This window comes from Corvus hawaiiensis, chromosome 18 (assembly GCF_020740725.1).
Source record: "Corvus hawaiiensis isolate bCorHaw1 chromosome 18, bCorHaw1.pri.cur, whole genome shotgun sequence".
NCBI classification, from domain to species: domain Eukaryota; kingdom Metazoa; phylum Chordata; class Aves; order Passeriformes; family Corvidae; genus Corvus; species Corvus hawaiiensis.
The window spans coordinates 12,944,864-12,968,561 of NC_063230.1; the positions used below are offsets into that span (position 1 = coordinate 12,944,864).

At 48.8% G+C, this 23,698-nt stretch overlaps 4 protein-coding genes across 9 annotated transcripts in view; 2 read left to right on the forward strand and 2 right to left on the reverse strand.

The window, feature by feature from the left end:
• SBNO1 (strawberry notch homolog 1) overlaps positions 1-3,231 on the reverse strand; it is a 31,831-nt gene extending 28,600 nt beyond the window's left edge. The window contains exon 1 of one of the 2 annotated variants that reach the window (XM_048322623.1): positions 3,104-3,231. The gene's annotated coding sequence lies outside the window, so the exon portion shown is untranslated. Of the gene's footprint in view, positions 1-2,206; positions 2,728-3,103 lie in introns of those variants that run through there. The other variant, XM_048322624.1, reaches the window with a different exon arrangement.
• Positions 3,232-7,707: 4,476 nt separating this feature from the next.
• Positions 7,708-16,364, forward strand: KMT5A (lysine methyltransferase 5A). Of its 2 annotated transcripts, none has more exons than XM_048323311.1 (8): positions 7,708-7,951; positions 8,220-8,314; positions 10,384-10,540; positions 11,371-11,587; positions 12,247-12,331; positions 12,678-12,737; positions 13,221-13,411; positions 14,142-16,364. In XM_048323311.1, exons 1-8 carry the CDS (start codon positions 7,723-7,725, stop codon positions 14,350-14,352), a joined length of 1,245 nt encoding a protein of 414 aa, XP_048179268.1. In that variant the 5' UTR covers positions 7,708-7,722; the 3' UTR covers positions 14,353-16,364. The 2 variants fall into 2 exon arrangements, with proteins under 2 accessions (XP_048179268.1, XP_048179269.1); XM_048323312.1 differs by having other exon boundaries at positions 7,708-7,912.
• Positions 16,365-17,561: 1,197 nt separating this feature from the next.
• On the reverse strand, positions 17,562-22,034 carry RILPL2 (Rab interacting lysosomal protein like 2). Of its 3 annotated transcripts, XR_007207491.1 has the most exons (5): positions 21,630-22,034; positions 20,661-20,812; positions 18,780-18,861; positions 18,313-18,423; positions 17,562-17,834 (listed from the first exon to the last, which is right to left on the reverse strand). XR_007207491.1 is itself a non-coding variant. In XM_048323321.1 (4 exons), the coding sequence occupies exons 1-4, from the start codon at positions 21,969-21,971 to the stop codon at positions 17,810-17,812; spliced, it is 525 nt and encodes a 174-aa protein (XP_048179278.1). In that variant the 5' UTR covers positions 21,972-21,997; the 3' UTR covers positions 17,562-17,809. The 3 variants fall into 3 exon arrangements, 2 of the variants coding, with proteins under 2 accessions (XP_048179278.1, XP_048179277.1); XM_048323321.1 differs by lacking the exon at positions 18,780-18,861 and having other exon boundaries at positions 21,735-21,997; XM_048323320.1 differs by lacking the exon at positions 18,780-18,861 and having other exon boundaries at positions 21,630-21,996.
• On the forward strand, positions 20,119-23,664 carry SNRNP35 (small nuclear ribonucleoprotein U11/U12 subunit 35). 2 transcript variants are annotated; one of them, XM_048323319.1, is made up of 2 exons: positions 20,119-20,276; positions 22,657-23,664. In XM_048323319.1, the coding sequence occupies exon 2, from the start codon at positions 22,660-22,662 to the stop codon at positions 23,455-23,457; it is 798 nt and encodes a 265-aa protein (XP_048179276.1). In that variant the 5' UTR covers positions 20,119-20,276; positions 22,657-22,659; the 3' UTR covers positions 23,458-23,664. The 2 variants fall into 2 exon arrangements, with proteins under 2 accessions (XP_048179276.1, XP_048179275.1); XM_048323318.1 differs by lacking the exon at positions 20,119-20,276 and adding an exon at positions 22,036-22,147.
• Positions 23,665-23,698: the final 34 nt, after the last annotated feature.

Sequence of the window (23,698 nt, forward strand, 5' to 3'; positions counted from 1 at the left end):
TCCAATGTCACTAAGCAAGAATCAGCCTATTCAATAAAACTAAAAAAATGTGTTTATGAAATTTCAACAGTAGTAGTATCTTAATTATTTTCTTTGTTTCAAGAAAAAACAAACTGCTGCCATTTCAAGAAGGGCTACCAAAACACCCCATACATTTCTGTAAAGTGCTCTCCTGATGAAGAATGTAGCCTAAAACTTTGCTAAAGAGAAGGTTTTGTGATCACTGTACATTATGTAAATAATTCCTGATTTAAAGATACAAAACCAGAATGCCATGTTTAATATCATGTCATGTATCCATGCCAACCTGGCTCTCTCTCTCTTTCCATTTTAGCTTTGGTACAAAGAAACAAAACAAAAAAAAGAAGAAAAAAAAAAGATCCTAAAACACATGTCAAGCAACCTGCTCTGCTTCCCCTGAGAAAGATAATGGTAGAATCCCAAACAATGAAAAGCCTTTAGATTTTTAGGTCTGTGAGTTACACATTTTAACACTGCATGCCTAAAGTACTTATTTAAAAACCATAATCAATTACAGTATCATAAGTTGGTCCAAATCAAACATCACAATCAACCAGGCACAGCTATTCCCAAGCCCTTCAGACACCTGGGCTCTGTGGTGTACCCAACTGGGTGTTAATGCTTGCCTGGGACACAAACAGCATTCAGCAACTCTTGTTCTTTTACTGGAAAGGTTTATCCCACTGCCTTTTTGAGGAATACATGTCACCTGAACTATGCTGGAAGCCATTTATAATATCACACAAATAGACAGCTTTGCCCTGCAACTTCTCTGCCTGTCTAAACTGTGAGTTATTATTGACCTGAAAATTTCACATCTCCTTTTGCAGCCTCTCACAGCAGAGGTGTAAGGGCTGCTAAGCCCCATCCCACCCAACAGGATTCTCTGGATATCCACGTGGGTTCTGCTCATCTTGCAGCTTTTGGCTCCAGAAGGCAACCTGGGTAACAATAAAAAACCCAACCAACCCAACCCCTTCTGGTCCTCTCCAAGTCACCATCCAATCAAAGAGCAAAGCCCTAATTAATGAACTCACTCATCCTTCCATGCTTTAACCTCAAGACTAGTAGTTAATTTTGCATTTACATGCACAAAGTTGTTTTCACAAAAATCATAAGTTAACCCCAATCCTAGAAAAACCATTCCCGTTTTTCCAAGGCTGGTTACTGCTCAAACGTCAAAGCTTTCAAGGACATGAGGGACACTTCAGGGTGCTGTGGAGTTCGACTCTGCCTCAATGATCTTTAATGACTGTTCTACAAAATTTACAACTGTCATGTTACACAGTCTGCAGATGTGAAATTCGGGAGTTTTGAAAATATTAGAAGACTTAACAATGCAATAATTTGGCATGAAATCAACTTTCAGACTAAAAGGCTGGAGCTGGTAATTTGGCCAGTAGTGAAAGTCTTTAAGAAGTAAAAACTCAAAGAACTAAGAGCAGCATGCGAGCACCAGGATCCTTAGTTTTAGCCCAGGAACCAGCTCCTGTGTGTCTCAAAGCACTATTACCTATATCCATGACCTGCTTCAATAGCTTTTACAATAGTTCTCAGCCAGTTTTGAAACCAAAGAAATAGTCTGGACAAAAAGACAAACTGCCCACATTTTATTTCTAAATATCAAGATTGCATACAAATGTAATATCTCAAGGCTGTGAGGTAGATACAGAATACCAACTCAAATGTCATGCTGTTACACAATTTCAATTTTTGCTTTACATCATCAACTACAGATTTTCAGTTCTGGTGGAGGGCAGCTTGCAAAACACTAATGTATGTTTTTAAATCATTTTAATCCAGACACAACCTTGGTAGTCTAAAGCCAAATAGTCTATCACTGAGTTAATTCCTAACTTTACACTGTGTCGTTTGATCATACTAATTTTTTTTTTTTTTTACTTACTCTGGAGTTACCTAATAAATAAATTCAAGGAGGTGTTTTTTTTTTTTTTTAAGCATTTACAAAATTTGCCTCATCTTTAACAGGTATCAAACACGTAGAACCAGCCTATGAGTACCTGAAAGAAAGTACAAGAGCTCTAATTTATACTCTCAAACGCAGTGTGGAACTTGGTTAGCTAAAAATAATAAAGAAACAACCTAAAAAAAACCAGAAGAAAGACCCACAAGGCCTCTTCCCCATCAGACTGTAGGGGCATTTCTACGTTAAACTATTACTCACCCTAGCAACCTCTGTTTGAGGTGCGCTCGTTAAGAGTCCCTGGACTTTGAGGCCGTGTCTGTCGCCGCGGTTCAGCTCCCCGGGAGCAGCGGGGCCCCGGAGGGCTCGGCCGGGCGGGGAAACCCCGGGGGAGGTGACGGGAGAGACGGGGGGTCGGCGGCTGCTGCCTCGCCACCTTCCCACCAACACGTGTTCCCGACATAAACTTCCGGGTTGGGCCAGAATCGGCTGCGTAATCCTGTCCCATGCGCGACTTTTTGTTTCCAGACCTTCACCTCTTTAAAGATCCCTTCAACAGCACCGCGATCCCGGGGAAGGGCGGGAGGGCTCCGTCTCACGGCGGCTTTCGGAGCCGCTCCGGCACCATAAATCAAACACCCCCATCCCCCCCGCCTCGTCTCTCCATTTCAAACCTCAACAATCACCAGCCGCGGAAAGAGCGCACAAAGGCGCGGGCCGGCCCGGGGGGCTCTGCCCGCGCAGGGATGCGGCGGGGGGGCGGCCAAACCCACCGCCGCGCCCGCCCCCGTTACAGAAGCGCTTCCCAGAACCGGGGGGCCCCGACGCCCGCCCCCGCACGCCCCCAGGCACGAAGTTCGCGGGACACCCGGGGCCCCGCCGGGGCGGCGGCGGCGCCTCCCTCGCCCGCCGCGCCGCCCCCAGCCCACCGGGACCCTCGCGGGGGCGGCCGCAGAGCCTTCCGGGGCTGAGGCACCGAGGGAGACGCAGAGCCTCTCCCAGCACGGCGGGTCACCCCCGGACACCCCCACGCCGCCGCCGCGGGCCCCGGTCAGGAGCTGAGGGGAGGAAACCCCCGGGGCGGCCCCGCAGCACGGGAAGCGGCCCAAGGTGGCCAAAGAAGCGCGGCGCCTGGCGAAAGGACAGCATGGGACTCACTCTCTGTCGCGCTCGATCCTCCCGCGGGCTCGTGGAAGTCTCCGCCGCCGGCCCCGCCGCCCGTCGCTTTCTAACTCACGGCCGCCATCTTTGCCCTCCCTCCCCTCACAGGGGAGGGGGGGCCGGGGGGCCGCCCGCACCACGTGACCCGGGCCGCGCCTCCCTCCCCCCGCCGCGCCGCGCGCGTTCCCCTCCCACGTGACACCGCCGGCCACCGCCCGCCGCTGGCGCGCGCTCGGCACCACGTGACCCCCCCCGCCCCGCGGGCTGCCCGGTCACGTGGCCGCCGCCGCCGCCGTCTCGCGCCCACCCCCCCCCCCCCTCCCACCGCCGCCGCCGCCGGGCCCTGGCGCGCGCTTCCCGCTCGCCCCCCCGTCACGTGACATGCCGCGCCTCGGTCTTTCCCTGCCCTCAGCAACGGGAAGGCAGCGAGTTCCCCGTTCCCTCCCCCCAAAAAAAACCCGGCGTATCCACCGTCCTTCAAATAAGCGACGTCCCCGCGGGCGGACCCCGCCCCAGGGCGGCGGCTGCAGTCGAGCCTTGGCGATCCGGGCCCGGTTCCCGGTGGGGTGGGGGGAGGGGAAGGCGGAGGCGAACGGCTGCGAGCGGTCACGTGACCGATGCTCCCCAAGATGGCGGCTGCCGGCGAGAACGCGGCAGAGCGGCGGAGCTCTCGCGAGATCTCCCGTTTCTCGCTGCATCACGGGGAGGGGGTGACCCGGGGCGCGCGCGCGCGCGCGCGCTGGGGTGTGGGGGGGGAGGAGGCGCCGTGCGCGCGCCTCTGCCTGAGGTGGCGGTGGCGGGAGCGGCCCCGCAGCGGTGGGACCGGGCCGGGCGCGGGGCTCGGGCCCTGGGGGCTGCCGGCGTGAGGGGAAACCGTCTTATCTCAGCTTATCCCCGCTCGGGTAAATGCGTCTCACTTCAGGCGGCCCCCTGGTCCCGTTCCATCCCGCCGTGGCTGGCGGCTCCGCGCACCCCGTTCCCGCACCCTGAGGACACCGCCGCCTCCGCCCCCTCACAGCGCCGCGACTCTGCGGTGCTCCTTCACAGGGGCTCCCTGGACTCCCCCAGGAGAACGCGGGGGGACATCCCTGCTGCCCACCCTGGGAATGCCGCACCCGTGGGGATGTGCTGGCAGATGAGTTTTCCCTTGCAAATATTTTACAAGCTGCTAATGTGAAACTTCCTGGTGCAAAGAGTGAGTGAAAATCTGGAGACCACTCATGATAGTTTCACGTTTGGAGACATCTTTTTAGCGCTGGAGGCCCTCAGACTGAGAAGACTTGTTAAAAACGAGACAATCTTCCAATAAAATGCTTTCCCAGTTGTGTAAGAACATGAAAATTTGTAAGAACTTTCACACTTAGAATTGAGCCGGACACAGATGAAACGTGAGCAATCATGAAATTCCTTCAAATGTTCAGTGCTACTCATTCACTCGTGCAAGTTTGCTTATTTTATCATTAGACAAATTTAACAGGGATTAATATAACCAATAAAGGATTAGACAGATTAAGGCTAAACTATTTAAAGACAAAGCAACGTTAATTAAACTGATTTAAGTAATTCAGATTAATCAGTGATGCTTCAGATGGAGAAAAAGACAACACAAGTGTGGCCAGAGACGAGAAGAACAATTTCAATGGCAGCTTTTATCTTAATTATTGCCCTCTGCACACTTCAGATGAAGGCATGATGAAGTACAGCTCACACGTGCTGAACCGAACATTAAATTTCAGCAGCTCTGTACAAATGCGACAAGAAAGTGAGGGTTTTGATGTCTTGCGTTTAAAAGAGAGTTACCTGTCAGCGTTTGTGATCATCCTCGACTGGAATAGGTGAGTAATCCCACTGGTGGAAATGCTGCTTTCCATTGGCGTGGAATTAGCACACGCAGATTTGTCTGCAGGACTCTGTTTCCATAGAATTTTGCATGTAATTCACGGATCTCACTGCACTCTCTAGTCAGAGGGTTTTGGGTTTTTTTAAATCATCGGTAGATACAATTCTGAATGTAATTATATTTTATAATCTTATGAAATGCAGTTAGCACCTACTGGCATTTTACTGTGTGACTTTATAAAATGATGTTGCCTAATGTAATACACAGCAGTTACCCTCAGGGATTGTTTTTACTTGATTTCTAGTGGCTGAAGCACAAATTGTAGGGATTTCATCTTGTGAACGAGAAATGTGTGTAGATGCTATACATTTATTTAATTGCAAATATGACAGGTGCTGTGTGAGAACTTGCTCTCAGGTGGGAATATTTAACAAGCATCTTGTTGGTATATTGGAGAGAAAATGAAACAATGAATTCAAAGATAAAATAAGATTTTTTTTTAACTGGGTGAAGTATTCATCTAGACCGAAGAGATTTACCTTGAAGATTTTCTTTCCTTTCTGAGCAAATCAATGCCTCGCTCGTTCTTCCTTCCCTTCCCCCACAAAACAATTTCACATTTCCGCAGTAAAACGTGGTGCTCCCGGGAGCTGCTCATGCGGCACTACGGGAGAGAATATTTAGGTCACTGGGTTTTAGCGCTGGTTCCAGCGGGAGTCGCGCTGCTCCCTCTGGATTACGGGAGTCGGCAGCGCTCTCTCTCCCATGTGCTGCTCTGTGTCCTGAGTCACGCTGACGGGCGGCTCCAGCCACACTCTTTTTGGATTGTAGCCTTTAACATTTCAACTTCTCCTCGGCTCTGGCTTTTGGTCACAGCCAGCTGAGGGGTAAAGCCAACATGTCTTGCTAACTCACAGTGTGATCCCACCGCGCTGGTAGCAGCGGCCAGTTGAAGATGACGTTGTTTTCTTTGTTGCTCTGGGAAAGAGAATTCCTTGGCTTCCTTTGCCCTCTACTGGTGGCCCGCACGGCTTCGATGCCAACTCGGTTGCTTTGTTTAATATGCATATATAAAATAATTATTTAAAATATACAACCCCGAACAGCTGAGCAAAACCACAATGAGGGTGTTTCCAGAGCTTTCCCACGACACTAGGAAGCGTGTTCCCAATTACTGCAAGAAGAAAATCATCTTAGTAATTTATGAAGATTTTTTTTTTCCAGTTGCATCCGAGCTGTGTGATAAGTACAGTGCGAACTAGGGTGGAAAAATCAGAGCAGTGTCTGCTCTGGTGCTTTTGTGGAGAGCTTGGAGTACCTGCCTTGATGGAAGAACCCCATGGACATGGGTGTTCATGGACATAGATGTTCATGGACGTGATGTCCAGAGGATGTCAGCTGGCTGCAGCTTTGAGTTTACAGGAAAACACCCAGTGCGTTTTGGTTGCTTCTCTGTAAAATTCATGTGCCTGGTGATCAAAGACCAAGACATAACAAATGACAGTGCCCATGCAGAGCTGGGTTTGTTCTGTCTTTTCCCGAAGTGCCTGAATGCAAGGCTGCCACAAAAAGAGGAGCGGGTGGACTGAAACCCTGTGCTGCCTTCTCAAACTGCTCTGCAGTCACACGGAATTCCTGTCCTGTGAGCCCCCAACTGCTCTGGGACAGCTTGGAAAGGACAAGGCCCCTTCTGGGCAGTTTTTGCTTAGGATGAGAAGAGAAGGGTTTTTTGCTTCTTAAGGGAAAAGATGTTTTTCAGCTGTATCACCACCCCGAACTGGCTGTTTACATCACGGTGGGAATGCCCAAGAGACAAGCAGCAGCCTGTGGCTGCAGATAAGCCTTGGGTGGGAAGCCACCCCTGTGGCCATAGCTCAAGTGCCACCACCCCACGTCCTGAGCACACACAGGTAGCCCTTGCTACAGAAGGGCTAACACAGATAAGAAGAAACAAGAGTCATGCACTGTTGCTCAATATAAGTGTTCTACTTATCATGGGGCACCAAGGCAGTCCTGTGTGGCGATTTCCTCACTTCCATGATGGCATCCACTTGGCATCCATTCAGATCCCCTGACATCTGTGCACTCTTGCCTCACTGCTGGGTTACTCTTTGCCATTATACTTTCCTGATTTCAAAGTGTATATACTAGTCCTGTTGGCAGCTTCTGACCAGGGAATAGATGTTGAAGACTGTTCCAGCTCTCCTGGTGATAATGACGGTTCTGTTGATGTCCCATCATGTGCTTTTACCATATTTTAGCTGCTCTCGTTATGGAATGGGGATTTAAACAAGGTCTTTGATGCTTTAGCACAATGCTTGAGTACTACCTGCTCTCCAGGCAAGCTTGAAAGATGGAACTAATAGACTTACATTTCAACGAGGGAGATCTAAACTAAACATTGCGTAAAGCAGCCTAATAATTTCGCAGAGCAGAGCTTTACAATCCCGCCAGGATTAGGGGTCCCTCGAATCCCCGCTGCGAGGGAAGTGCAGGAGGGAGGAGGCGTTGGCGGGACGGCGTGGGGAGGTGCCGGTGCACCGGCAGAGCGGACGGGGCGGGGGTGCCACCCACGCACCCACCCCCGGAGGGTCCCGCTCCCGCGCGCTCCGACCCACGTGGCGCAGCCCTGCCGCGGGCGAGACGTTCCCTGCCGGGCCGCCAATCAGAGCGCTGCTTGCCCTCAGCACGGGCCAATCAGCGCCCAGCGAGCACACATTTAAACCGTGTTCCCGGGAGCCGCAGTCACCGCGGTGTGACAGGGAGAGGGCGGGTTATGGCCCCGTGCGCCAATCAGATGCCTGAGAGTGATGATGGGCAGGCAGTTAAACCAATGAGATTGCCAAGGGTAGCGCGGCGTCTCCCTGCGGAGCGGTTGGCGGCGGCGGGGACTCCGCGGGGACAGTCGGGGCCGCCCGGCGCGGGGGCTCCGGGGCGCGGGGCCGCCGCCGCCGCCATGGCCGGAGGTGCGTGGGCGGAGCGGAGACGAGCGGAGCGGGGCCGAGGTGCGGCGGGGCCGGCGGGGCTGGGCCCGCGCGGCGCGGAGCATCTCCGCGGCGCAAAAGCTCCTCCCGGGAGGTGCGGGGAGCCGGGGCCGGCGGGACTCCTCCCCCGCGCGGTGTGCGCAGCTCGCCGGGAAGGGGCTGGGCCGCCGCGGCTCGCCCTGCCGCATCCAGCCCTTTAAACATGGCGCAGGCCGCGGCGGCCGGGCGATGACCGCGGGCGGCGGCGCCGGACATGGCTCAGGTGCCGATCTTCCCCCGTTGTTCCTAGGGAAGAACATGCCCAAGACCAGGGCGGGTGGCGTGGAGAAGGCAAGCCCCGAGAGCGCCGAGAGGAAGGGCCCCGGCCGCCCCCGGGCCGGCGGGGTAAGCAGTGCCCGGGCCTGGGCGGGCGGAGCGGGGAGGGCGGCTCCCGGGGGTCTGCTGTGCCCTCCGCTCCCCCCGGTGCCGGCGTGCCGGCTGCCCCGGCGAGCCGCGGGGCCCGGGGCTGCGGGGGCCCCTCAAATCATTCAGAAACCGGTTAACTTTAACTACGGTCGGACTCTTTCCGTGTTTCCCTGTGCCCTACCGCAGACAGGCCCCAGGCTCGGCATTCTCTCCGTGCCAACGTCCCCGTCCTGTAGTTCTGTCACAGGCAGCTGGTCGGAGGCTGCTTGTCTCTTTGCATTTAGCTCTCAGCGGAAAAAATTGTGGCTATTGTATCAAGTCCCGGAGCCCCTCAGCAGCCTTTCGTGTGTTTTGCTGTGCTGAGAAAGTCTCTGCTCTCCGGGGTCTCAAGCCTGGCACAGACAAAGACGTGGCAGCGGCGTCTCGGTTGCGCCAAGAGCGCAGCAGGCAGGGAGCTGGGAATGAGGGGAGGAAGCTATGCTGGAAAAATAGTTGTTCGTTTCCTGTTCATGGTGTGTTCAAAGCCTGAAGGCTCAGCTGGCAGGTGGACTGCGGTTCACTGCTTTGGGCTTTCTCCTAAAATGCCCATATTTAAATTTCTCACTAAATCTTGAGGACTTTGAAGCTCAGGGTTCGTTGCTTGAAATTGTTAAAACGGAGTGTTTTCATAGTATTTCATGCTTTGAAGCCCTGGTTTTTTAATAAGCAAATGTTGCCTTTCACAGGCGTTTCAGAAATATTAGAGATCAGGGAGTGTCCATGTGATTACTTTTTCTCAAGCTGTTCTATCGTAATCTCAATCTAAAGTTTATTTATGGACTAAGATTTGAGCCTTTAACTGGTCTGATTTTGTGTGAATTATATACATAGGAAGTTTGTTATTCTTGGTTATGTTAATTATTAAAGGTATCCTATCTGTTCTATTGTGTACTTTGTTTACTTTTTCAGTGTCTCTGTGACTAGGTATACTGAGGTATTTGTTTAGTCAGCTATATTTGAGCTATCTTTTTTTTTTAACTACTGGGACCCTTTGTTCCTTACTTTTCTGAAAAAAATGGATGCATATTTTTGTCGTTTTAACTGGCTTGCAGTGTCTGAAAATTGCTTTTGGTTGGGTCAAACTATAGCCAAGAAAAACTTACTCTGGCCAAGTTGCATCTGTTTGTCCAGACATTGATATTTCACTGTTGAAATCCGTGTGCCCAGCATACACTGCACAGGCAACCGTAGCCAGGTGGCAGGAGACTGTAAAAGCAAAGGTGACAGGACTCCACTAATCTTTGCTAAATTTGACACTGCTCACTGTTGGCATCTTGGAGCCTGAGCCAGCGAACAAACCCCAGGCTCTGTGGTGTCTGGCCATGCCAGAGGGTTTTGCCATTTTCCTGACTGGGCTTTGTGCAGACTCTTTAATGGGCTTTTTTGCCATGAACAACTTTTACACTTTATTTTTGTATCATATAGTGGATAAAATGATAGCACTGTTTATCTCTCATGCTTTGCTGAGAGGTGTCACTCAAGGTAGGCTGTAAAACTGATTCCTGTCTTCTATGCTGCTCAGTTGAGCATATAATTTACTGTGGCAACATTTGACACCTCCTGAGAGTAGCTGGGTAGCTCATACCTCTTAGGCTATGAGAGCTCTGTACTGGGCCTGGGCAATTTTTGCTGCATTATTCATATTTTTTTTGGCTCGTGCTCTTTGAGGCCGCCTTCCTCCCAAGGAGCTCAGGCTTGGGGTTTTTTTTTTAGCACCAAAGTTCATACTGTGAAGCACAAGGGTGGAGGCTATGACTACCCCATCCTGCCACATTTTATGTGAAAGCTCCCTCGGACTGAGAGTCTGCATTAGTAAAGTTCTCAAAGTGCTCAGCACTGTTATTTTTTCACTTAGAAATCATAACCTCAGTGAGGGTGATGCTTAAAACAGTGTAATTTGCATCAGCACAGTCAGCTGTCAGCCCTGGTCACTGCAGACTGTTGCGGATGTCAGCTTGAGGTTCCCAGAATCTCTGTGCTGAACTGATCTTTGTGTGGGTCTGTTTTAGGAGAATGTGTTTATTGGTCAATCCAAAATCTACAGCTACCTGAATCCCAACAAAGCTCCTGGTGCTCGCCCCCCGCTTCAAGAAGAAAACTCTGTCATGTATCACGAGGTGAAATGTCAGGGCAAAACGCTAAAGGAAACCTACAGGAAAGGAGCTGGTAAGATTGAGCTTTGGATTGCATATCTTGTTAAATGTGCTCCCACTGCCCCCAGTTCTAAAATGTTCATGAAGAAATAAAAGCAGTGAGGAGGAGCCCAAATTGTGGCTGCTGAGTGCCAGGCTTCACGGGTGCTTCATTGTAGTGACTAGATGGGAATGTTCTGTACGCTTATGAAGGGGAAGAAGACCCATCTGGCTTGTGTTTAGAGGTGCATTTAACAGCCTTGGTAATTTGTCCAAACACTTTGATGCAAACACTTCTAGCAAGCAGATATTTTAAGTCTCACTTTATGCAGGCAGTGTCAGGTTTTCTGGAAACTTGAGGCCTTTAGTTCCTAATTTGGCTCCCCAGTTTTGACAAGGAAGTGAAGATGGCCTTAGCTTGTCCCACTGCTGAGGCCTTGCGGCTGTGCTTCTTTTCTCCAGTGAGACTGAAACATCTGTCTCAGCAGATGGGACTGCTAAACCTGATGATTTACTCTACATAAAAATGTTATTCAGCTTTAAACCACGCTCACCTATCCCTGAGTCGGTTGTCTGAGGAGGAGGATGTGGTTGTATCGGGGTAGGATGCAAAAAACCAAGAAAATGTTGGTTGTGGGGAGTGTAGATTTCTTGTCAGTGCCAGCCCTTTAGCTCCCATGGATTTGGTCTGGGTGGCATTGGCCACTTGCTACCAACATCTACAGCTGCTGAGCCCAACAGTGCAGGGTCATTGCCATCCTTTTTCTCTCATTTGACAGAACTATAAACTACTGGAATTCATTTAAAGCATTCGGGTATAGTCGGCCCTAAGTTCAGAGCCTTACTTGATTTCCTTGTCACCAGGAAAAAAGAATGGTGGCAAAACAGTTGAAGGTGCTGTAAAAACAGAAGACCAGAAGGATAAGGAAGGTGGGTGCAATCCTTCGGTGCCCTCCTCTGATCAAAACCAAGAAACTGTGGAAACCCAGAAGACTCCCCTGCCTGCAGACTGTGCTGAGGAGGCCAATGCAAAGCCAGCTCAGAAGAAGATGGTTAAAGCAAAACGAGGACCAAGGAAAAAGTAAGTGACTTGTGGGATTGTGAAAGGACAGCTCTTTGTTTTCTCAAAAATATCACATTTTAAAAACCCCAAAATTGCATTGAAGTATCTACTTTGCAGAGGACTTGTTTGTCCTGAAAGCAAGGTTAGTATGTTCTGTCACAAGTGAAATATTTGCTGGTCACCTATGGAAAAAAGAAATTAATGAGCCATTAAGACTTACTTTCCTGTGGATAAATGGGAATGTGTCTTGTCAGAAACAGAACAGTTGGAGGCTTCCTGGCTGAGCTGATACCCTTTCTTATGGTATCAGAGTAATGTGACCTAACATTAATGAATTCCTTGCCAAGCAGTTTTCGTGACCTAAATTTTCGAGTGCCTTCTGGCAAGGCACACAGGGGGCCTCAGACTTGTAATGTGACCTTCAGTTGATTTCCAATGACATCTCGCTTTTATTGTTCAAGAATTAGTACTGGAGTAATGGAAATAGTGTGGGGAAGAAAGGGGATGTAGCTGTGGCTTGAAGCTAAGAGTACTGATAGAAACCACTGATTTGTATTGAGCACCTTTCAACTTACCAAGCTGAAATAAAAATTTCTTGCACGTACCTTTGCTCTAGAGGTGTAACTTAACAAATAGTTAGAAATGTGTGTGTGTGTTCTCTTTTTCTTACCCCTTAGAACGCAAGGAAGAACACCAAACCGAAAAGTGACAGATTATTACCCAGTTAGAAGAAGTTCCAGGAAGAGCAAATCTGAATTGGAGGTAGTGCTTCTTGTGAAAATGACATTACTTATTATGTGTCTGGTTAGCTGAAGATTTGGGGAAGTATGTAACTGTCTGTAAATGATTTCTTCCAAATGCAAATAATGTTGTGCACTTGAAGTAATGTTAAGAACATGCTTAAAATTTGGAAATGCTGGTCCAGTTTAGAACAGAATCTAGCTGCTTAGCTATTTTGGGGGGCAGAAATCTGTCTTTCTGCCATTCAGTCTGCTGGAAATATGAGATGGTCTGGAACAATGAGTATCACTGGTTGGTAATTTCCTTCCAGCTCTAGAATAAGCTACAAACAATATTGTGGTTTTGTTTGTTCTTGTTTATTCTGCAGACTGAGGAAAGGAGGAAAATAGATGAGCTGATTACAAGTGGGAAAGAAGAAGGAATGAAGGTAACCATAATGCCAACCTAAGTAGCTATGTCCTGTTTATTATACAGTATCTTGATGTTAATCTGTTTAAACAGAGTAGCTGAACTCAGTCTTAGAACCCTGCAATTCTCTGATGAAAATTCAGGAAAACTGGAACACTGTCTTTCCTTTTGAATGAGCAATATTGGTCTCTGAAGAACGTGTACGTGCAGCCTCAGTCATAAATATTGAGGGGGCTTTAAGGTCTTTACAGAAATGTACTCCTAAGTTTTTTGATTGGAAGACTTTGTGTCCAACTACCCAGTAACTCAGGGTGTGTCCCAAACTCATCCTCCATTTCTTCCACAATGCCATGCATTGTGCTTCTGCAGTTTTGTCTGCAATACACACAAATTTCCTTTTGCAGCATTTTTTTAATGACAGATCATTTCCTAGTAATCACCGTATCTGCAATGATGTAAATCAGCTGGGAAATGAGAAAGTATTTCCTTTTCAACTCAACAGATTGATTACATCGATGGCAAAGGGAGAGGAGTAATTGCTACTAAACATTTTAATCGAGGAGAATTTGTGGTTGAGTATCATGGGGATCTCATCGAGATCACTGATGCCAAGAAACGAGAGGCTGTGTATGCTCAAGACCCATCCACAGGCTGCTACATGTACTATTTCCAGTACCTCAGCAAAACCTACTGGTAAGCTCAAGTTTCCATTGATAGAGGCTTTGAATACTGCTAATTCATTTCTTGTTTTCATGCAAATATTTTGATTTTAATGGAAACTCTGAATTATGAAATCTTTCAGAGCATGGTCCATGATCCATGGTCCAAGAGTGGCCTGGGCTATGAGGAATGGTAGGTGACTCAAAGCCCTGTTCTCTGAAGTACAGAACAAGATATGTGGAGAGTTGCATCTGCCTGGATGAGGCTTGTAGGTCTGCTGTGGTCTTCTGCCTAAATTTATCATCTTGTAAAATGAACTCCTTTATCTGAGTTGCGAGGAGTTGGTTTGAAAAGCAGGATGGACAAACTCCCTGGAAAAGAAACATTTCTTTTAGCTGTGACTGGGTGTCCTTGTTTCTCCAGTCTCTGACACCCACTTCAGTCCAAGCTTTATAATTTGTTTCACATCTGGACTCACCTGTTCCTGGACAGAGGCAGCTCAAACAGTCCAAATGTTTCAGTTTCTGGCTTTTGTGCTAACTTAAAAATCTCAGAGTTGTTTCAGTTTCTCTGCCTTGCCATATTATGGCTGTCAGTGTAGTCATGGTTGTTCTGTAATGTAACATGATAATGCTCTGTTTCTCCTTAATTTTTCAAGCCTTGTGTGGTTTCCTCATTCTTGATCTGATTTGCACTTTGGGCTTTGTCCACAAACGTGCCCCTGTCCCAGGCCCAATCCCGTGTTCTGTTCTTGCTCTTTCAGTGTCGATGCTACAAAAGAAACGAATCGTCTGGGAAGGCTCATTAATCACAGCAAGTGTGGCAATTGTCAGACCAAGCTCCATGACATCGATGGTGTGCCTCATCTCATCCTCATAGCTTCCAGGGACATTAAGGCAGGTGAAGAACTCTTGTACGACTATGGAGACAGAAGCAAAGCTTCCATTGAAGCTCACCCATGGCTGAAACACTAATTCATCTTCCTTGTTTTGGGGTTTTTAATTTTTGGACTGAGTGTTTTACAAGGAGTCAGTGATTTTTTTTTTTTTCTTTTCCTGCCCTCACTCCCCTCAGCTTTTAGTGGACTGCTTATGGTCTTCCAAGCTCCTTAAAAACTGCCTTTTTGCTTTGCAGTATTTAAATACCTATTACAGTTTTCCAGGCAGGCTTGAATAATTGATCTTAGATTGCCAAAACTTTTGTATCATAAAAGGAAAACCCTCCTTAAAATTTGAATGCTTCTGCATAGTGACCAGTGCCACTTGAGCAGTGAAAGACTTGCACAGAAACTTAATCACTGGGGTTGTGCTTCTGCTTTTGCAAGGATATCTCACGCTCCATTTTGGGGTGCTGAACTTGGCTTTATGACAGAAGTACTGCTGTACTCTGACTTGGTCATCCAGTGGCTTGACTGCCTGTCAGACTGCTTTTCACAGCCCACTGCTGACAGGCTTCTCTGAGATGGATGCTACTGTCATTCTCAAATAATTTGTGGTAGGAATCCAGTTTTTCCAGTATCATACATTCTGTCGGCAATGGACTCCAAATGCACTGGCACTGAGGGGGAAAAAAGGATGGTCAGATTGGCTGCTTTCTTTGGAGAAATGACTCCCAGCCAAATGAGGATGGATTTTGATAGACTGGGTTGATACTGATTACAGATGTGAAGATAGAACTTCACAATGAGAATCAATGTTTGACGTTTACTTATTTTCTAAACTTTGAGAAGGTACCTTTTTATAGTTGATGGCCGATTCTTGGAGTTGTCTCCCAGAGGATTTTAAAGAAGTAAAAGCTCTCTCCAAAAATTTTTATATTACCTTCTTATGCTAATTAGCCACATCAGAAGCTATTTATTTACTGTGAATGCTTGAAGTAGAGCATAGTGGTTCCAAAAATAGGAGTCATCTTCATATGCAGCTTCAAACTGTAGTGATGGAGTTCATGCAGTGAAGAAAGTAGATTCCGTATTGCCTGTCCTGTAGGTCTGTCCAGCACGGTCTGGTCCCACTGTCTCACATGGGAGTCGAGCGCTTGGCATCTCGTGGATGTTCGGAACGTTACTGTTGGAGAGCCAAATCTGGGATATAGGCAGGCAATACAATGCAGGTCCTTTATGTTAAAGATGAATTCTTACCAGTTGGAATTTTTGCCAAGGCAGGCTTGGCATGTGTGTAGATGAAAATGGCTGTGAGCCATCAGCCACGCTTGCTGCTGGAAGATGTCAGCAAGGGATCTGTGGCTCTGTTAATGTCTTCTATTCCTCATGTCTTGAAGGCCGCTGCTGTTCCAGCTGAATGCCCTCCAGACAATCTTATGCTTGCCTATGTGATAGGTCAGATAGCGACAACATCCTGGTTGTGTGCTCCAGCAGCAAGAGAGGTGGCTTAGTGATGTATTTTTTAAATTAAAAACTTGAAGACAATGTCTCTGTAAAATAAAGAATATATTTATTATTGATGAAGTGGCTGCTATACTACCTGTCTCCTTTGCAGTTCATGAGCATTTTGAAAGAAAGCTGTGAAAATCATTAGCTACTAAATGCTTTATATTATTTACTGCTTCACACAAGGCAAACTCATCAGAGCAAGCCTGGGTATTTTCCCATTTCTGAAGAATTAACTGGAGACCTGTAACATTACATGTACTGAGTTTCAGGTAAGCCTCGTTGGCCAACTTGTCTGAGTTGGCACTGACTTTTCTCTGGTCTCAGTAATGGAGACCTCAGCAATGTGTACAGTGTCCTGTTAAACTAGAGCACTTCCCTTAAGTCAGAATTGGAATAATTTTTTTTTGGTTTTATTTAAACATTTACTTTTTCTCTATCAGGTTGAATAGCTTAAAACCTCTGTACTCCAGCATCACTTTTGTAAACAAGAAAGGGAAAGATCTCCCTGTTTTACATAAAATGTCTTCTCTGAAAGCTTAACTGGTAATTGAGTAGCACTGCGTTGGAGGATGGAAATAAAGCTCATGTTGCACTGCATATGTATCCTTTACTTTTCTAGGAACACATATATGTAGAGACATCTATAGATCTATCTCAATATACTTCTCACAGGAACATGTCATTTGGATGTTTATCTCTGTGCCTCACAGGAAGGCTTCATCTTCTAACAAGGTGTCACAGGGAAAGATGCCTTTGGGTTGGGAGCTAAACTGCTTTTTTTTAAAGGCGATTGGAAAATACATCCCTGGATAAACCATGGAAGAGGATGGAGTTCAGATCACATGTAAAGATCTCTCTTCAGCTCAGAGGTGCATCCTGGCTCTTGTTGATTATGATTTAATTTAATTTTTTCTGTGCACAAAGCCTCTGCTCAGGCAATGCAAGAACTGCCTTCCCTGCTGCCATGCTCCAGAAAATAATAATGAGGGCATAGCCAAGGCTTATTGATATTTTGAAGATGGCAGAAGGACTTCAGTAGTTCTGTGCCCTGGCTAAACCAGCTGGCTCAGGTCAGCCATCTGTGCTGTTGCCTTGCTAACACACAGCTCTGTGCTAACACACAGTTCCCAAGCTCTGCCTTCTGCTGAGCCACATTCACGTTGTGCAGCTGAGCAGATGTGTGAAGTGTCCTATATTTTTCATGCTGCCAGTGTAGGAGAGGGAATCAAAAGACTTCAGAGCCGGCTTTCAGTTCTGAAGAGAGTAAGATCACAGTTTGATACCTGTCACTGCTTCTTTTATGTCTGTTCAGACTTTTCTGCTCTGGGTATTCTACCTTTCTAAATGGAGAACCTAATTGGTGTCTTTCAAGCTTCTTTTCCCACTCCTGTTTGCCCTATATGCTTCCACTGGTGCTAAATCTCATTACTGGGGCCAATACACAGCTTGTGGCAGGTGATTGAAAGAACAGAGCTTATGCAAAACACAACTGCCTACCACAGGAGACCTTTGGCTGTCAGAAATGAAATGTTTGGTGCATCTGTTCCAGTCTGAGCACTGCCTGCACCTCAGCCCTTCATGTGGGCAGAGCCTGATGCAGCAGCTTTTCTTGCTTTGCTGTGCTTTTCTCCACTGTTCACCTCACCCCCAAACAGCCACTTGTGAATGGTATGTCTCTCTTAAATATGTCTTCATCTTGCAAAGTCATTTGGGCTGAGTGTTTTGATAGCTGGACAGGATAAGTATGTTGTAGTACAGATCATCACAGGCTCTGTTAATAAGAATAAAACCCACTTTTGTATAAATGTTTTATTTTCTACATGTGGGTAATGTCTGACAGTAAGAAATACAAAAAGTGTCTTTTAACAGTTTCTGAAAGAGTAAAATCTATTCTGAAAGAATATTATACAACATGATTTTAATGAGATTGCTCATTCTCTACAGTAGGAGTGATGCTGCTTCTTCCAATCATTGTCTTTCCCAACGCCTCCAAGGCTCATCAGTGCCATTCTCAAGAGCAGCAGTTAAGTCCTTGAGGATGCTCATTTTCCATGTTTAAAAGAAAACCTAAAAAAAAAAAACAATAGCAGAAAGGAAACAATAATGTACAATTGGAAGAGAAGGAACTTGCAGGGGGCTGGCCCTGTCAATGTGCTATTTTGGGGGACTTTAGGGACACAGTTTAAGCTCATGGGTTTTGTGTACAATGTAAACAAACCTCCAGGGCCAGCCACGGTGCTCCCATAGCACAGCCCTGAGAAGCTGGGGGGGCGGGGGGGGTAAAGTATTGAATTGCTTTGCTCAGAAATGCTTGTTTTTCCTAGAAAAGAAGTGACTCCCTGCTTGCCTGGGTGGAGGTTGCTTTCCTGTGCAGTGCTTTTTCCACAGGAAGAGATTGCTTTATCAGGTTTTTAACTTTACATGGAGAGCAGAAAACAATATCCAACCAATTAGGCTAAAATTCAGCATCCAGCCCTGGATTCACTGTTTAAGGAGTGTGCCGTGGTCTCACAAATTCTGCCCCAAAATGTGCAGACAAACTTACAGCCGTTTGATGATTGTCTTCTCTTCACTGTTCTTGCTGGTGCCAGCACTGCTGCCACTGGCTTCTTTTTCCAGTTCTTCAGTTTGGTCTCTTTTCTGTGAGATGATCCCACTGGGAAAGGAAATGGTTTTATTTTTGGTGGGTTTGTGCAGAGTGTGGCAGTGCATGTGTGTTAGAGCTCTCAATGGGCAGCTGGGACATGGGTGAATGAGTGCTCACAGGACAGGCATGGCAGCCCAGCCTCTTCCTTCTAGTGAACTGAAAACAATGAATTATTATCCCTAAATACTGCAGTGTAATGGTGCCAGGGTTATGCTTTAATGAGAACACTCCACAGAGAAAAAATGGCAAATCATAATGGGGGTGAAAGGGAAGTGTAATCACACTTGGATTTGTGCAAAACTCCAAGGATGAGAGGAGGGTGCAGACACAAATGGTGAATTTCTGCAGGGGTAGATGTGTGGTACCTCCAGCGCAGCCACCAAGGCTGGGAACAGATGGGAGATTCCCAGCTCCCCTGCAAGGCAGATGCCTGTTCCTCTTTCCACCCTACAGAGGAGAGAAGAAAGGCTTTGCCTCAGCACTAGATTTTGTTATCCTGCTTGAGTGTTTCTACACTCCAGAAGTTGTAACCGCCTACTCCAGCCAACAGATTTAGTTTGACCAAGGGTGTTTTCCCCACTTGGAACCAGGTTAGATTTTCCCAGCCTGCACACTCAGTGTTTTCACAGCGTGTCCTGAGCTGACCTCACTCATTTGGAGAGCTCAGTGGATCAAAGCCTGTGACTGCAGTAGCTGCAGGCTAAGAGTAGCCAAGCAACACCCGACTGGATTCGGAAATAAAAACACAGAGCACTTAAAAACTGGTGTGACACCAGGCATGGAGTAATTCCGAGGCAGATCCTCCTCTTGGATAAATGAGACAATGAGCTGTGGGGTGACACTGCAAAGCTCTAACATCTGCATGGTAACTTCTACCCAGAAATCATAATGATAAATGCAGCCCCCAAACACCACCAGTCACTGTGAGGATGTGTGTTACCTTCTGCTATACAGAGCTTATTTCCAATGTGTACAATGCATTTTAGAACATATATTTATCCTCTTCTCCTACACAATTACTCTTTACTACAATTACAATCAGGATTTTATGTGACTGTTTAGAGGGAAAATGGGTTTTGGCTTAAACTATAACACTGTACGAGGAGATAATCTCACAAATTACTTGCCCTGAAAAGCAGCCCTGCCCTGCTCCTGGTGTACAGCACTGTGACTCAAATCACTCAAACACTGAAAGCATTCCCACTGTTACATTTTTAACTTGGCCTGTACTAAACTGTGTAACAGCTGGGAAATCAAAGCAAGAAGCCGTTCCATTGCTACACAGCAAAGCATCCAGCTGAGCTGGGGCAGTGCTGTCAGGCAGTTTGTAAATTCTTGGATTTAAGTGTAACTTCTTGGCTTAACCTGCCTGTTACAGACAAGGCAAAAGGCAGGCTCACTGTATCCAGAAGGGTGCTGCTGAGATAACTGAAATCTAATATGCTCAGACATTTTGTGACTAGATTAAGAAGTAATTTCTAGACCCAAAGAGATTATAGTCCTGCCTGATGAGAGGGGGCAGAAGTTGGGAAGGAGAGCCATGGGGATGAATGAATTTGTAGCACCAAGACCAAGGCCCTTCCACATCCCACCCTTTGGCTCACACTGACTCTCCCTTCAAGAAAGACCAAACCCTTCTCTGAAATCACTTGCTTTGCACAGTTCAAGGGCCTTACACAACCCTCTGCTGGCGGTCTTAAAACCCCCACATCTTATCATGAATGATGAAAGAGCTCCATATTCTGTTTCTAGATCAGTGCCATACCCCCGTGGGCGTGATGGACCGGAGATAAACCAGCGTCGCGCTGCAGGAGGAAGGAAACTTTGACTAAAGCTGAGCTGGAAACCCCCCGTGCTCTTTGGTATGTAGTGTGGCTGTAGACACAGTGTGTGTGCAACTGCTGTGACTGCACAGATGAATTCCTGTGCACGAGAACCCAGCCTGGGTGTGGAGTGGGAGTAACTGTGCGTAGGCTGAGAGTGGGGCAGTTACGGGAACAGGCTGAGAACGGTGCAGAGGAAAAGGGAGTTTAGTTTTAAAATCATGTTGCATAGAAACTTCATTGTTCCCCCATTTTTCTTTGCTCACTTGTATGTTCTGGGGAGTACAGGGGTCACTTAATGCCTGGACAGTGCCTATCCTGACTTAGGGGCCCAAACCTGCAAGACTCTCATCTGATAAGCTTCCCAGACATGAAGTAATTGTTACTAGTAGTTATTAGTTCTCTGCTGACTTCAAGTTTTACCTCTTATAGCACTGTAGCTCCTCTTGCACCACCAGAAGCTGAGCTTTCAGCTGGTTCCTCTCTTGCAATACATCTCGGAGCTCCTGTAATGTGAACCGGGGCCGGTTGGGGTCTGTGAGGTCTATCACCATTTGATCTGGTCCAAGGCTGGGCTGTAAAATAAACAGTGGTGGATCTTGTAACCTCTCAAAAAACTCACCACTCAGAGAGTAAAAACTCCAGATTTTATAAATATGGAGTTTTTAGAACTAGTATGAATTCATCACAATCCTGATTTTTTTCCAAGCAGTTAATTATCGTTCTTCATATTTTTGTATTCCCTTGGTGACTGTGTTCCCCAGTCAAGTATAGGCCACAATTGTGACAGGCTCTGACCACAGCTAAAAACAAAGTGTCTATCCCAAAGAGATTGCAGTTTAGTTGTCAAGAAGATGGTTTTATCAGATTTTTCTCAGATGATGAGAGAGGTTGAGCCATCTAATGCCACACCAAAACTCCGTGTCAGAGAGGTGAGATCTGAACTCGCCTTTCCTAATGTAAAACCTTTGTAATGATCAAGACATCCATTTCCCTCACACGGAGTAACAAAGCCTCAGTGTTTTCATACTCAGTTGTTTCTATGGGGCCGGTGCTGTGCAAGAGCTGAACACGGTGGCTTTGTACTCTGAACTCTGTGCGTGTTTGCTGGCACTGCCCGTTCCTGAGCTAAAGCGGGTCAGTCACTGCACTGAAACTGGAGCGAAGGATCCACAGCACTGCGGCCCGTAACCACCCCGAAGGAAAGAGCTTCAAGGCTTTCATGGCCAAAGACGGGAAGTGACTTTGTGAGACTCGTTCTGCTGACACAAAAGAGACCACAAGTATCCACCGGCCCATCTGGTGTCGTTCAGGGTGCGCTCCGCGACCCGTGCGTGGTGTGCCGGGGAAGGGGCCCGTGTCCCCTGAGCCCCGGCCGTGTCCCGCACCCACCTGCGGGGCGCTCCCGCGGGCCGCCGCCCGCAGCTGCTCCAGCTCCCGCCGGAGGCTGTCCCGCTCCCGCCGCAGCTGCTCCTCGGCCACGCTGCTCTCGCTCACCAGCGCCTCCAGCATCTCCAGCACCCTGACGATCCTGAACTGCAGCCGGGCGCGGGCGGCGGGCAGCTGCGGCCCGGCGCGGAGCTGCAGCAGGTCCCGGCCCACCACGGAGGAGATGTCGTAGACATCCGTGGCCGTCAGCTGGAACGGGCTCTTCTCCAGGGCGCTCTCCGGGCCGCCATCCTCCTCCTCCTCCTCCTCCTCCAGCTCCTCCTCCCCCTCCCGGCCCCGCTCCATGCTCGCCGCACCCCGGTCCTCCCTCCCTCCCAGCCGGGCCGGGCGGCGCTGCCGGCGGGGCCTCGGGCGGAGCGGTCCTTCCCGCCCCCGGCGCTCCCACGGCGGCGGCCGCGGCCCGGCGGTGTTTCCCGCCCTGCCCCTTCCCCTGAGGAGGCACCGCCCGCCCTCCGCTGCCGGTAAGAGACGAGGGGCTCTCGGTCAGCCCCGGGAACCGGCACCGAGCCGGGTGAACTCATCGGCCTTTCCGCAGCGCCACATCCGCCTCGGCGGCTCCGGGAGCGGGGCGGGGGGACTGGCGGGCTCCGGCCGGCCGGGAGCGGGGAAAGGGGCTGAAATCGATGCCGGTGGGAGCGGCTGAGGCTGCCCCGGCCCGGCGGATCGGCGGGTGAGGGGACAGGCGGCGGCGGGAGCGGGGCTGAGGGGCCTCGCCGGGCCGGGCCGGGCCCGCGGGGGAAGGCCGGGGCCCCTCAGGCCGAGCAGGCCGGGGCTGGATCCGACTCCCCGACACGGCTGTGTCCCGGCATGTGGACTCAAAACAACAGCGACACGGCTGGTTTGTTTTCGTGTGTCACGCTTCGGGGGATTTTTGGATGAACACACAGTGCAGCGGTGCTGGAAGCACTTCTTGCACAGCCTGTTGCTGACACAGCCGTGAGCCTGTGCCATGTGTGTTCTCCCCCACTAGACAATGGCTGACTGGGCCCCCATAGCGAAGGAGTATGATCCCCTCAAGGCCGGCAGCATCGATGGCACAGATGAGGAGCCCCACGACCGGGCCATATGGCGGGCAATGCTGGCACGGTACGTACCCAACAAGGGCGTCACGGGAGATCCTCACCTCACCCTCTTCGTAGCGAGGCTCAATCTTCAGACCACAGAAGAGAAGTTAAGGGAGGTTTTTTCTCGCTATGGAGACATCAGAAAGATCCGTCTGGTTCGAGACCTGGTCACGGGATTTTCCAAGGGTTATGCATTTATCGAGTATAAAGAGGAGCGCGCGCTCTTGAAGGCCCACAGAGATGCCAACAGGCTGGTCATTGACCAACATGAGATCTTTGTAGACTTTGAACTGGAAAGAACTCTCAAAGGATGGATTCCCCGGAGGCTTGGAGGTGGGTTTGGAGGCAAAAAAGAATCCGGGCAGCTGCGGTTCGGAGGACGGGACAGACCTTTCCGAAAGCCCATCAATTTGCCAAACATGAAAAATGATTTCTATGGAGAAGGATCATCAGAGAAAAGAAATTGGTCTCGTGAGGGAACGAGAGACTGGAGAACGAGGGACCGGGACCACGAGAGGGGCAGGGACAAACGCTGGCCAGAAAGGGAGCGGTCATGGGCTTGGGGTGACAGTGAGAGAGAGAGAGACTCCAAAGAGGAGAGGAGCAGGGGGAGGGAGAGGAAGGACAGAGACAGGAAGGACAGGGATAGAGACCGGAGCAGGGAGAGAGATACCAAGAAGCAAAGAGATGATGATAAGCACCGATAGGTGACCGTGCCTTGTCCTTGGGGTGTGTGACCTACCCTTGCAGCAGCTCGGGGCTGTGACAGCATTCCCAGAACAAGCTGTGGTGTTGCCACCTTGTGCCTGTGACTCTGCTGCCAGCAGCTCTCTGTAGTTTGGTTCTTAATGCAGTTCAGATGTGCGTTGAATTGTTCTTTAGAGAAAATAAACTTTTGTATTAATGTTTTTGAATTGGTGAGTGCTGTAAGAAATGCACCATGTGTAT

What these genes read in the sequence shown, in the direction of transcription:
- KMT5A (XM_048323311.1), top strand. Translation starts at nt 7,723, where the DNA reads ATGGCCCCGTGCGCCAATCAGATGCCTGAGAGTGATGATGGGCAGGCA. An exon ending in AAACGAGGACCAAGGAAAAA is followed by an intron (nt 11,588 to 12,246) that starts GTAAGTGACTTG and finishes CTTACCCCTTAG; the next exon opens with AACGCAAGGAAGAACACCAA. An exon ending in AGAGCAAATCTGAATTGGAG is followed by an intron (nt 12,332 to 12,677) that starts GTAGTGCTTCTT and finishes TTTATTCTGCAG; the next exon opens with ACTGAGGAAAGGAGGAAAAT.
- RILPL2 (XM_048323320.1), bottom strand. Translation starts at nt 21,971, where the DNA reads ATGGAGCGGGGCCGGGAGGGGGAGGAGGAGCTGGAGGAGGAGGAGGAG. An exon ending in CCCGCGGGAGCGCCCCGCAG is followed by an intron (nt 20,813 to 21,629) that starts GTGGGTGCGGGA and finishes TTTATTTTACAG; the next exon opens with CCCAGCCTTGGACCAGATCA. An exon ending in GAGCTACAGTGCTATAAGAG is followed by an intron (nt 18,424 to 20,660) that starts GTAAAACTTGAA and finishes TTCCTTTCCCAG; the next exon opens with TGGGATCATCTCACAGAAAA.
- SNRNP35 (XM_048323319.1), top strand. Translation starts at nt 22,660, where the DNA reads ATGGCTGACTGGGCCCCCATAGCGAAGGAGTATGATCCCCTCAAGGCC.